The 13476-nt window shown below is 34.5% G+C and overlaps 1 protein-coding gene across 1 annotated transcript in view; it reads right to left on the bottom strand.

Moving 5' to 3' along the window:
* The window catches only part of GRIK2 (glutamate ionotropic receptor kainate type subunit 2), a 439062-nt gene that overhangs the window by 287761 nt on the left and 137825 nt on the right, over window positions 1–13476 (bottom strand). Inside the window, exons 2-3 of the mRNA XM_074923172.1 lie at window positions 5414–5581; window positions 1212–1469 (exon numbers count right to left, since the gene is read on the bottom strand). Of these exons, the coding sequence (XP_074779273.1) occupies window positions 1212–1469; window positions 5414–5581 (426 nt within the window). The remainder of the gene's footprint in view (window positions 1–1211; window positions 1470–5413; window positions 5582–13476) is intronic.

Below are 13476 nucleotides of genomic sequence, written 5' to 3'. Positions count from 1 at the left end.
CTTTTAGGGAGGCAGCCTCTAAACTTCGCTGCCTTGCTTTTTTGTTAAAAGACATGAAGAAAAATTCAGCTACGGATAATTATATGCACTGCCATCTCTGTTTCCTTCTCGCCTTTTGATAGCTATACAAACATCTTGTTTGAATTTAAATAGCAAGCAGGCATTCTGTACTGTTGTAACTGTTTTATCTAGCAGAGTTAGTCTTCACTACATGTAGCCTCACATGTAGCACACATTGTTTCTTGGTCTTTTTTTTTTATTATTATTATTATTATTTCAGATTTAGATATATAGTAGCATTATGTAACAAGGGTATCAACAATCTTCCAGTTCACTGAACCATGAGAAGGGTTTGAGGCTCAGCATGTTCTTTTCTTGCCAATGACAGTTCAACCAGCATGGAAGAAGTTAGCAACATTTCCAAGAAGATTAAATATATTTCATTTGGCTAAGCACCCTCTTTGTATCTTCCATTACAGTGAGATTTTCCTCTTACCAAAGTCTTAATTCTGACCACCGCTAGATAGACCTCAAATCAAATTTTTTTTTTTTAAGGATTTTGCAAAGATGTCACTGTCATGGCAAAAACGAAGGGCAAAACAAATTTTAGGTTGAGATAAGGGAAAGGTAGCAAACTGGTATGTTTCTGTTGGAGACTCAAGAGTTCACTTTTAACCCAACTAACCTGCAAAACAAGCCTTCAAACTTTCTCTGGTTTCAATTCCTAGCAGCTATAACTAGGGCTCCTTCTGTAATTCTCTCTGAAAAAAAGCAGATCCTGAAATTCCTCGGAAAAAAAATGACATCTGTTTTCTAACTTAACTAATGCCAGAAGCAGTGCTAGAATTTAGGTCTTCTATTTCACTGGGCATACTAGTACATCTTTCAAGTTGTCATATTTTTCTTAAAAAATTTAAGTTTTAAATAAATTCAAAAGACGTAGCTGTTAGCAACTGTTAAAACTGCAGAAAATGCAGATAGAGCATGACTGATTTGTTGAGAGCTGTGAGCTCAAACACATAGAATTCAGCAACTGAAGCATACTTATAAGAATACTTATGCTAAGAAATCCATATTACTTGTTATACACTACCATGCAATTGTAATTTAGTTAAGATTTCTTAAATTAAGAAATATGAGTAGTGACATCCCTTCTCTCTCCCTTTGTACATGTGAATATATCTGCACACAATCTAATGCGTTAGCCTTACCAGTGCTGTCATCATAAACAACAGTAACAGTTTTCCACTTGAAGAACTGCACAAGGTCAAGGATGGCACGGCTGAGTGAAGAGAAATCTGGATAGAGGCTGACATAGAAGGAGTCCTTGTTGTCTGACACCTGATGTTTCCAGCGGGTCTGGATATGTGGAACACCCAAAGCGTTGCAGATGGATTGCACAGCATTAGCTGAGGAGCTATGGGATGGTCCGAAGATGGCAGCCACCCCAAGGGACAGCTGATCGCAGGCTGAAGAGGAGACAGAAGTCTGTCAATGATGAGAGGAAAGAAGGCAGTGTGCCAGAAGGTATTGCACAATTCATATTAAACAAAAGGCACTCCATGAAATATAACTTCATTGCTGATAGATCTGCCTTCTTGTGTAACACTTTCTTTACACAGATTTCAACTTCAGAATACATTTCTAAGCTTTCACTATGAGCTGATGAATAGCAACACTTAACACTGAAATAGCACTCACCTACATTTAATAAATATTTTTATGTCAGTGGAAGTCACAAAGGCCAATAATTGTGTATCTTTTAAAAAGCACTGAAAAGAGAAGAGATTTACGCTGAGCTGCATCTTACATTTGGAAAAAGGCTATGTGGGACAGTATTCTAACCTAGGCTGTTTAAGCACTAACTACTTCCTCAGTCAATCAGCACTACTTCTAATGAGATCCTAATTACTCAGAAATTGTAGATGTTAATTCTAGTTAAATATCAAATTATTAATTTCATTGAAATGGACATTTGAATTTCTGTATCCGAAAAACAGGCATGTTGATTAGCAAAATTTAAAGGTCAACATTTTCCCTAAAACAAAATTAAATTGCTATCTGCAAATGAAAAAAAAAACAAAAAACAACAAAAAAACCAAAAACAGTACCCCTTCTTAAACACTGAAAATATTCAGTATTGCTACACATATATTAGCAGATAAAACCTGCCCTGAGAGTCACTGACACTGCATTCAGGTGTCTTAGCTCTCCTCTTTCAAATATAAAGTGGCCATCCATACCTATTCTGTGCATTAGCAGTCTCTGGTCTGTGTTATCACCCAGAGTATGCTCCAGTATTACCTTGTATAATATTACTTGGGACATGCCAGAAAGAAGACAGGAAAATTAGTCAGTACTGCAGACCAGTGTTTCAGCCCATGCCCTGATCCTGTTTAGATCATTACTATAGACATATCCTCTATGATTATGCAGTTCTGAAAAACAACAGATTCTGTCTTCGAAGAAAACATCCTATTTGGTAGAGAGAAGTAATGAAAAGTATCTCCCTAATCCAATCTAGATGTATTTGTATGGAGTTTGATTAATTAATTCTGTTATGCCACCATCACTGTTCCTGACAGCTGAGGAGGCAAGCAGTAGAAACACATCTCATTGTATTATTTACTAAGCAAGTCAAAAATTAATTGTTTTATTGGGCACATCCTTTTCAACATGATGAAAATGTAGTCTTCAAGTGCATTTTGGGAACTATGCTGGTGCACCTTTTTATTACTGCAGAGCACTGATGATTTAAATGAACTTGTCATATACACACAAGATCTCTGTTGCATCAGACCAGGGCCTAACTGACTAGCTTGATAAAAAAAAAAAAAAAAAAAATGCTAATATACTATTGCCCTTCCTAAGAGTAATCAACAAGCTTTATGCAAATGTCAGTAAATGGGATCACTAAACAACAGCAATAGCTACCAGATGGCTTTTCAATGGGCTTTTTTTTGTCCTCTTTCTGAGGTTTGAATAATGCAATGCTTTCGCACGTGATTTAATATGGCACTGGTTCTATCAGATGCATACCAATTTTTCTAGTGCACTAAGGGTTATTTTGTTTGCATTTACATTATTCTTCACTGAAACGTTATCTTGGAAATATCATCTTGTCTTCAGGTTGTTCTTTCATACAATACCTTTAAAACTCCATTAATATTTTGTCTATTTTCAACTTCAAAAGTATGTGTTACTAAGAGGTCTAAGCAGGCTGTTTTTGATGCAGCGCCTGCCTGCTCACTAATGGACATAATCATGAACTACAAAATGAGTCAAATGCTTAAACCTCATTGTTAAAACTCTGCTTTGGAGCCATCATAATAAAATGAGCCATTTTGTGTTAACCTTTAGCCTTTGATTCTGAACTAGAGCACCTGTCAGCACAAATGTAGTTGGCTGTATTGTGAATTGATGAAGCAAAAAGCTATTAGCACTGGAAGATTACACAGATTTTGATACAGCCTGACCAGTTACAAATAAAGAGTTACATTCTCGTCCAAGATGCAAGTGGGAACAATGAATATATATGATCTATTCAATGTATGCAATTAATGGCATGTTGCCATTATAACTTCAGCTATTAGAATCTATCAAGAATTAGTAACATAATATTAGGGCTAGACTGAATATTCAAGCAAACCCAAAGTAAGGACTAAAAGTAGTTATATGGTCTCAGGAAAGGCTTAAAGATTTAACAATTGCAGAAAAATTTCTCTGGTGTCTACATCCTCCCTCAGCTATGGAGAAAAACTGTTCCATTAAATTTCACAGGACAGCTTGTGCTGGAGTCAGAAAGCAGCTGAATTTGGAAAGATGAGGAGGAAAGGAGAAAGAAGGGGCCAGAATTAAGGATCAGCCCATTTATTCACAGTTGGCTGAGATGGAATAGAAAGAGTAATCTCTCAGAACCTCTTTAATCCATCATCCAAAACAGCAGAGAAACAACTCAAAATACTTTGTTAAAAGGGTTGTTTGCTTCTTTCTTCTTCCACACACTCTCCACTGCAAAGAAACTATCTTGATAGGCATAAATTTTTAGCCCACTATATTTTTCATAAATCAAAGCATCTGACAATGATGAAACTGTGTGTATTTCTGTACAAATATGGATACTACTTTCATACCTAACAACAGTTGATATTAGAATTTTTTATTTAGGGAAAAAAAAAAAAAGGTAACAATATTAATTCTGTATGTTACAGCAAAAGAGAAAGTAATTTCTCATAATATCTAAACCGAATTTTTTAATCAGTACTATATGACATTTTTAGGGTGTACTTCATGTACATTCATCCTGACACAGCAACTCTTCCGTATGTACCTTTTCTAATGTGGCAACAAATGTTTTTATTCATCTTAGCCCACTATAACACCTGAAATCCCTTATTGTGTCAAGCTTCCAGTCTTCAACACTTGGGAGTGGCAGATCACATGGCAGATTTAGGCTAGAAACCTGTCATAAGAAATACAGGTTGACCTTTGGTTCTTTCAACCTTCTTATTTTGTTAACATTAACATTCATATGACATTGGCTCTGGTTTATAAAAAAATGTTTGTGAAAAACATGTAATACAGTGTAAAATTCAGTCTTACTGAGTTCTGACAAGAGGCTTTGTATTTTCTACTATAAATACATATTGAACTTGTTGGGCTTTGTACTTTCTACAATATGGCAAAGAAAACTTGCATCCACTGTCATAGATTTGAATATAAAGCAATCTGAAAAATTCAATTTTTTATGAGAATCAAAGATTTGAAAGTTTAGGAAAAATGTTCAAAATTAGTTTTAATTTTAAATTTTTCTTTAAACAAATAATTTATAGTTAGGGGAAAACTCCTGAACTCAGGCCTAGACATTCACCTGATAGCAATATTCTTAAGCACAGACAATAATTAGGCTTATTTTTATGCACAAAATTGCAAATATTTGCTCCCATTTGAAGACCACACCTGAATAATTATGAGGCGTTCATATGTTAAAGAAATTTTTTAAGATGTATTTGAAGTGATGGAATGCTAAAAATTTAATTGGAGCTCTCTTCCAGGTTTACTAGAATTTGGGGGCACTTCCAGGACAAGGTCTGGAGATAGTGTTTTCTCACTCCAAATGAGCTGGTCTCAAAAACACCCTAGTCACAAAGGTCAGACTAATTTACTTCAGGTTTTAAAAATTTAAAGAAATAACTTTTAGACAGGGTCAGTGGGAGCAAAGGGGACAGTGCTATTTTCAAGCAGTTACCATTACAGCCTTAAGGAGGTGGTCTTTAAAGCAAATCTTTGATGTCACCTGCAAACTTGTACAGTGTCATTTCATAAGGCTTTAATGGAGAGACATTTTTTTCAGGTAGGTAAACCAAGTGAGTCTTAGTTCCTCATTAAAAACATTAAATATGCAAAAGGTTACCTTTTTTGGATGCTTCAAAACTGTCATAGAGATTTATCTTTTGGGTGTCATATGTTAATGTGGTGTTTGGCAGAAGAGTTCTGTTTCTGTTGATTGTGTTCACAGCAAATCTGAAGGCTAATTCTTCTGCTCCCATTGGACCAGATTCCACACATTCAAAAATGCCTCCTGGTAGTGGGAGAAAGAAGAAAGAAAAAAACCAAACCACTAGTAAGCCAAAATGGCATACAAGAACACCTTTAATCATCAGTTTGGGAAAAGATTCATCAACCTGAAATTTTTAACTTAAACCTGACACAGTGCAACTCATGAAATTATCTCATGATTCTGGTGGGGTTTAGGTCAAACCATAAATAATACAGCCACAAATCAAACTTACCTTAAAGAAAACCTGTTTGTTTTTTTTTTCCATACAACATTGATTTTACTATTGTAAATAAAAAGATTGTGGAAATATAAACTAACCACACTATTTAGAAGCAAAACAGGAGAGGAATGAAGAATATGTAATTATTATTTTACATAATTAAACTTGAAATTATTGCCTTTACCTCTTCCGGATCAACCACCACTTGTGTGTGTGGCAGGGGAGAGGGAGATTTATGGATTATTCTTTTCTACCCTTCTAGACTTATGATACAGCTATAATGGCCTGGAGAGTTCACTGGAAGTGCAACATATAAAGGAGCAAGGAACTAGTATGCCCCAAAGTGACTCCAGAAATTAAGATATATAGATATTTTAGCATGACTGTGTGCCTGAACTGACAAATATGTTGACCAAAAGGTTCAAATTTTCTGTTTTGCACTTAGCCACACATACATGCTAACCTCATTCTCAGCAAATACAGGAATCTAAGCAACTACACCCTGCATAAACTCTATCTTGCAATGAAAGCATCCCCAAACAAAGCGTACTGCCGGAGTAGGACATGCCTCAAGTGACAGGCAATTTCTAGAACACTTCTGAGCCAGCCTTAATCTTAAATGAATCAAGTAAGTTCATGAAACAGTGCTGTGTTTCAACTGTTCTCATGAATGGGATATAATTGCCCATGAAATGTAAATTTATACATACTTTGGGGTAACAATATTTATTCTTACATCTAGAAAGACCAAGGATAGAGTGACAATAAAAGTAATTTGAAGATATGTCCTTACTGTGATGACATGGAATGTCTCAAAAAAACAATCTGTATCCATATGGTCTCTTACGTCCTCATGCTAACAGCATATGTCAATGCTGATGGCCATCATCTTTAATTATAAACGGGGCATTGTATCTGTGCAAGAAATATTTTCATTTGCTTTCTCCTAGCTTATGTTTATTCATTTCCAAAGTAATGTTGCTACCTGGCTTTGTATTGTTTAAAAAAACCTGATTCAACTCTCCACTATTTTCTCAGCAAGAAGCTCCTCGAAATCGAACATACAGGAACTGAGTCAGACTAAACTTTGCAAACTACAGTCAGTTTCTAAACAGTTCTGTTTACCAGCCAAGTAGATAAACCATTTCTAAAGCAAAAATAATGTGTAATTAGTTATCAACTTTCCCTTTCTGATACTATTAAATATGAAAAGACTTTTTAGTTTTACAAATCTCCTGCCTTTTAGAACCTCTTTCCCACTACAGAATGGAGGTGTTAACTTTTTTCCTGCAGATGAGCCCTTAAATTCCTGGTGAGAGCCCTAGGGGCAGATGCTCCAATAATATTAATTTAGAAGCACAAGCACTAACCACTGAGATGAGATGTGACTGATATTTAAACATTAGTCATATAAAACTGAGAATGGGGCACTGATGGGAGAGGCAGATGCTTAAGAAAAATTCAGATACCTAGGGAAATGATCCAAACTGATTGAGAATATAATGTACGTGTAATCAGTAACCAGTATTAACAATGCTTCAGAAGCTAAAGTAAAAGAAACTTGGATAACATTCAGGTAAATATAGGCCTAGCATACCTCAAATCTGAAAAAAAGACAATGTTTATTTGCACAATGTAATATTAACATGAAAGAAAACGTACTGCTTTTGAGAATAATCAAGTGTTCTCTTCAGGAACACATAGTCTGATAGACAAGATTTTGCGCTGGTTAAGACTTATGGCATCTAAACATTATAAAACAAACTGTGACCCATAGGAGGATCCTACCTGAATTTGGGGAAAAATATTTAAAAATTGATGAAGAAAGATAAAAATCAGTGAATAAATTGTAAGTACAGGTATCAAGAGACAAGAAAAATGAAAATGTTTCCATGTACATAATAAAAATTTAGGTTTTATAGGCTTTCCTAAGGCATCTGAAAAGCAGATATTCAAATGCATTTGAATAAACTTGTATCACAAAAAAAAATAAAAAATAAAAAAAAAGGTTATATCCTAAGTTGGATTAATAAAGATACGTATACAATACAATCTTCCTTCTTTATTCGTGTATGTTTCATTCAGCTCACTTTTAAATTCTTGATGTCAAAGATGTAGTCATTACTCTCAGTATAAGATAAAATAAAATTAAAAATGGATTTTGACCTCTCATATCTGGGTAATTCCTAATGGTAGTGACATTTCATCACATAGACAATTTTATGAAGATGACAGTGTCTCTATCTCCTGTGAATGGTAACGATGTGTAATTTCCCACATGTGCCATTCAGTGGTTTCTTCCCTCACTCACACATTGTCTGTCCCTGTGATAAATGTATCCCCTGCAAAGCTAGCAGCATATGATCTGTCTGCCTCAGGGTAAATTTCCATTCCTAAGGAAAACAGAGGTAGAATAACCTGTTTCTGTTGTCCTATGATTAAGATATTTTGCTAGGAGGAAGGAAAACATAGATTCTGATTCCTGCTCTAGAATATATTCACATTGTACTCTAGATAGACACTGAAATAAAAATAAGAACCCCAGAGGAATATAGATTAGACCATATATTTACAGTTTCCTAGCTGTTTTCTAACCTGTAGGATTTCAAACTTCCAGTAGCTTCCTTTCATTTCAGTTTTATGTGACTTCTTATCTGTCTGCTCAAGCAGCAGGGGAAGAGCATCCCATAATTAAATAATTTGGATGCTGGCAGGTGTAGGTTCATCTTAATCTTCACACTAAGAAGGGACTCAAATCACAGGTTCTCAGAGCACACCCATGTCCTACTAATATCCATAATGGCTGAAAATGCCAGGCTTCTCCTGTTGCTAGCTAGCAACAGCTGCTGACTTTGGCCATCCTAATACTACACACAGGGCACAACAATTTTTTTAATTGAACATCTAAGCAGTTTAAATTGAACTCACACACTAAGAGGAGCAGGAGCTTAGGCAGACACATGTCTGCATTCTGACTGTCAGCATGTAGTCACAAAACAGCTCCTTATTCTCCAGATGACAGTCCTTTTAAGTGTGTGTGGAAGTCTACACTTCAGATATTTTCAGGATACTCAACAAAGGCACATAAATGAGTTCATACACTGGCAAGAATATGAAGTTAAAAAAGGTGCTTTCTCCACTGCTGCATATGATGCAAGTAGAAACTTATTTGGTAACTTAAACTGCCTTGGTCTTACTGTTATGTTTCTATATTTGTTACTGAATATGCAAATAATAGTAAAAAATATTGAGTATTTTTAAAGAAAATGTTTAAAACCACTGGTTTAATACTGGGAGATAAGCCACAGGTTACACCGCATTTCTTATAAAATGGAAAGGAAATTTAATAAAAAAGAATGGGTTTCCACTTCAGGTATACTCAATTATAAAGGGATAGTAGTGTCCAGAAGCTCTTGTAGAATATTGAGTCATGCTGTTCTCTTCCAAGCAGGCTGTACTTTACTGCTCTTGTACCTTGTATTCAGGATAGTCTTATTAATAATAAAATTGAGGACTGCACTGCACGCTCTCAGATAAGCAGACAGAAGAGTTATAAATCTTGCCATTGATATGTGGACAAGCAGCCAAGCCAATGCCGATCTCAGTCTAACAGCTTGAAAAATGCAGGTGTTGGGGTTTGTCTTATTTTTAACACAGTTTATAGACCCATAATAGGCAGAAGCATTAGGTCTTATGTACAACTGGCAGCACATTGTAGAGGAAATGGCTGAATTTTCACTGCTAGCTCAAAACAGACGGAAAACTTAATAATAATAAAATGTGCATTTAATGCTTAGCTTGCTTTAATGTTCTCATATATGACTTCTTCATTTACAATGTTAATGATATGTCAGTTCATCTCTGCCCTATGATAGGAACACTAGGGAATATGGCATCACGTAGCTACAGCTCAATCTGTAGCTCATGAAGTTTTATAGTGTACAGTAGGTGACTGTGGTATAGCTGAACACTTCTTCAGGTTTTTACTGTCATGATAAGCACTTAGCAAAAGCACACTTGATTTTAATAGTGATCAATACCTGAAGAATCACAGTGATGAGGAATGCTTAAGGCAGACCAGTCCAAGCCAGATATACAAGAGCAATTGTAAAACAATTTAAATACTGTATTTTTGCAGTGACATCCAGGATAACTGAGATCTCTTATTAATCCTGATATACTAGAACTGCTTTTACTGAACCTGAAAGTCACTTTTTAGGATTTTTCATCACAGTTGTCACTATTTAAAAAATGTTTATATGACCAAGTTCTTTTACCATAACCAATAGGGAAAATCCAGTCATTCAGTGTAATACTGATGCAGTAACAGTCTCCTCAGAAACAGAAACCACTTGAAAAACATTAGAGTAATATTTTATCAAAAAGGATGTAATGCCTAAAAGAGTATGAGTTATGTAGCTGTCATTATTTTCCAAGGGAAAAAAAAAAATCTGAAATAGCTTTAAAAACAATTATACAAGTAAAAAAAAAAAATGTTCTGAAGTTGTTCAAATTAAAAAGTCTGCATTTTCCACCAAAAATTTGAAGAATTGCCATTTTTAGTTCACAAGCTATCTTGGTTTTCTCTAATTTTCAATCGTTTTCTCAAACATAAAATCCAGAGGAAAAAAATAAATCAGTTTGCTACACATCCTGTCAAAAAATTACCAAAAAAATGGTCCTACTCTTAACTACCTAATTTCACAAAGAACAGGATAACCATTTGAATGATTCAACTTTCCATTTCTATTCCATGAACGGTTCACAAGTATTTTTCTCCCCATAATCATTCCACTTTGGGGATAACTATAGTGTATTTTTCATTATCATCTCCATGAATTATCTGATAAAACCCAGCAGAAAGTACAAAAGTGCTTAACGACACAAAATCGCTGGATGAATACAAGTGCCAGAAGAAGTTATTCATAAATCTCGCCTCCTCTTACATATGGAGAACTTTTGAAACAGATGCATGTCATAAAACTTGAGCTATGTTACCTTCTTGAAATAATGTACATTAAAACAAGCTTCAGAAGTGTCCAAGAAGAACTACAAAAAAGAAAAATAGCAACCCTGGCTGATACTAAATCAAATAATTTCTCCTTCATTTCTAGTACAGTCCCAAGTTTGTTTCAGTAGAAATAAATGCTATTTAATTACAGTAGCTACAGGCTATCTTACAGCCTGTGTCCTCTGAAAAATTAAACCTTAAATATATAACATAAGGCCACATTACCTCAGATCATAATCTGACAAATCAGTTGAAATGAAGCTTACAGACTACAGTAAATTACTGAATCTAAAATAATTCTTTTTCAATATCATTACAAGTATATCAACTATATACACAGAATTAGAACTTCTGTGGTTTGGCAGCATCAGGAATTTACTAGACTAATTTTCAAATGTGAAATAAGGAGAGAAAAAATTAAACACAAACTCATTCTAATATAGCATTGTTGACAGAAGCAAAGTTACAGAAAAAATAACATTAATCATTATTTCAGTTTTAACTGTGATTTCTTTGTATGAAGATGTAAAATGAGGTTTGATGTTTTTATAGTATCAAAACAACTTAATAAAGACCTCACATACATTAGTTATTAATATAAATAATTTTTTAACATTATAACCATATTATCATTAGCATGCACCAATCTGCATTGGAGAAGGTCTTTATTAATACATTATGAAAAGTAATGTCAGTCACACTGTGGCATGAGCACCATTTCTTTAATGATACAGCAACTTTTAAAATTTAATAATGAAACCCACATCTTAAGTAATATTAAAAGGTGACAGAGAGCCTGAAGAAAAATTACTTTTAAAAACAGTTTGTCTTGCCCAGTAACACTTCTTCCCATCATTTTACTTTAAAAACATACAAATATGTTTATAGTCATAAGTTTATATGAAGCTATATAAGAATGTAATTATTTTATTTCTTCTTCCTCACCTCAGTTCAATACCTTGAATATAAGATAACTATGGTGCCCAGATCTCATCCTGATGTGACGAATAGAAATCTCTTACTCTGATTTATTATTTCCCATTCAGAAAACATGCAAGTCTCAGTCTTTGTTTAATTAACCTACAAAGGTTGGACAAAGGAGTAACTGGTATCTGCAAACAAGGTACCTGTGATAAAGAACTTTTCTAAAAAGTGTCTCAAGAGACAATTAAGCAAGTCTATCAGGTATTATACCATTAAAATATATGCTTATATCTGCTGTGTTCCAATTTTGAAATAGACCATTTCATAATCAGACCCAATGGTTATGTAAGGTTATACTACATGTAGAGGGATAAAAAGGCCAAAGCATATTATCAAGAAGTCAGTGGATGCTAGTATACTGTCAACATTTCCAGAGATGGAAGTGATGGCTTTTTGGAAGAATGAAAGGACTACAGTTCTCCAGATACAGGCATAGCAAGAAGACAGTGAAGAGGCTCATCTGAAAAACCCAATATCATTGATATGACATGGGTGATACTGGGAGCACTGTGCTGTGCTACAGTGGCTGATTCAAGGCTACTGGCTGAAGACATTTTAGTCCTAATCAACATGCTATGGGCTGGACTGACTCGATGTGGATTGGAAGGCTACAGAGGTGGTTCATAGACCTCCATAAATGTTTCCATCTTAGATACGTGCTTCCTATAAATACAGAACAAAATTATATCTTAACCACTTATTTCTGTCTGGAAGAGGATTTAAGAAAATGAATAGTGTGAATCAGGAATACACCATGTTTTTATTATTCCGTTTCAAAATTATATTTAAAGCTTTCTGAATCTCACAACAGGAGAAAGTTTAAAAGGATCACTTGACATAGAAAACTCTGCTTATTCAGCTTTGAAGTCATTTTTATGGGGATAATACACCATAGGAAAAGACAGTACCCTCCAGCAGTATCCTTTATCCATACTGAGTGTATGTAGGATTTGGAGGAAGGAAGAAAGACCTGAAGTTTCTGGGGTTTATTTTCACTGTCACTGATTTCCTGTGTGACCTTGGACAAGCAGCTTTTCTGGAAAATAAATAACTCACCCCAACACAGATGTAACAAACACCTCAATATTGCAATAGAGGCACAATTACTGGAAAATCAGTAACATGTTTTGAAATGAGACATCATTTATGTTAAAGAATTCATGGAATCAGTGTATGAAGACACAATGACAGAATCGTGCAAATCTTGCACTATGAAATGCATAGAAATATTACCTTCAGCATCAAGTTATCTCTTGATTGATAATTCAGTGTAGTTGCATGAAACTGGCAACTTTAAGACATATTTCTCCTAAAAGGATTTGAATTATCTGCAGATTGAAAACAAATAAACTATATATTTTCTAACTGTACAATATATAATAAGGGCTAAATATCCAGTCAATGTTAGGTTTATCCTGTTAATTTAATGTTAAATTTTATATCAAAACAGAAAGAGTTTGCTTTGTTTTGTTCTGTTTCCTTAAATATGAGGAAATAATAAGCATGGATCTCACCTGAACAAAAGTTTCTTTATCTTATAAAAATGGTGGAAAAAAATTTAAGGGTAAGTACATGCAAATTATAAGTATCTTTAAATTGTATTTTAAACATGATTTGATGCATTTTAACATCTTCAGTCAGATGTGACAAACACCATGTCAGAATCTTGCCTTTCATCAGCACAGTTCCAAATATGCTTTG

The sequence above is a fragment of the Athene noctua genome, chromosome 1 (assembly GCF_965140245.1).
Source record: "Athene noctua chromosome 1, bAthNoc1.hap1.1, whole genome shotgun sequence".
In the NCBI taxonomy this organism is placed as follows: Eukaryota; Metazoa; Chordata; class Aves; order Strigiformes; family Strigidae; genus Athene; species Athene noctua.
The sequence above is the reverse complement of the archived record's forward strand: the minus strand, read 5'-3'. Positions and strand labels throughout refer to the sequence as shown.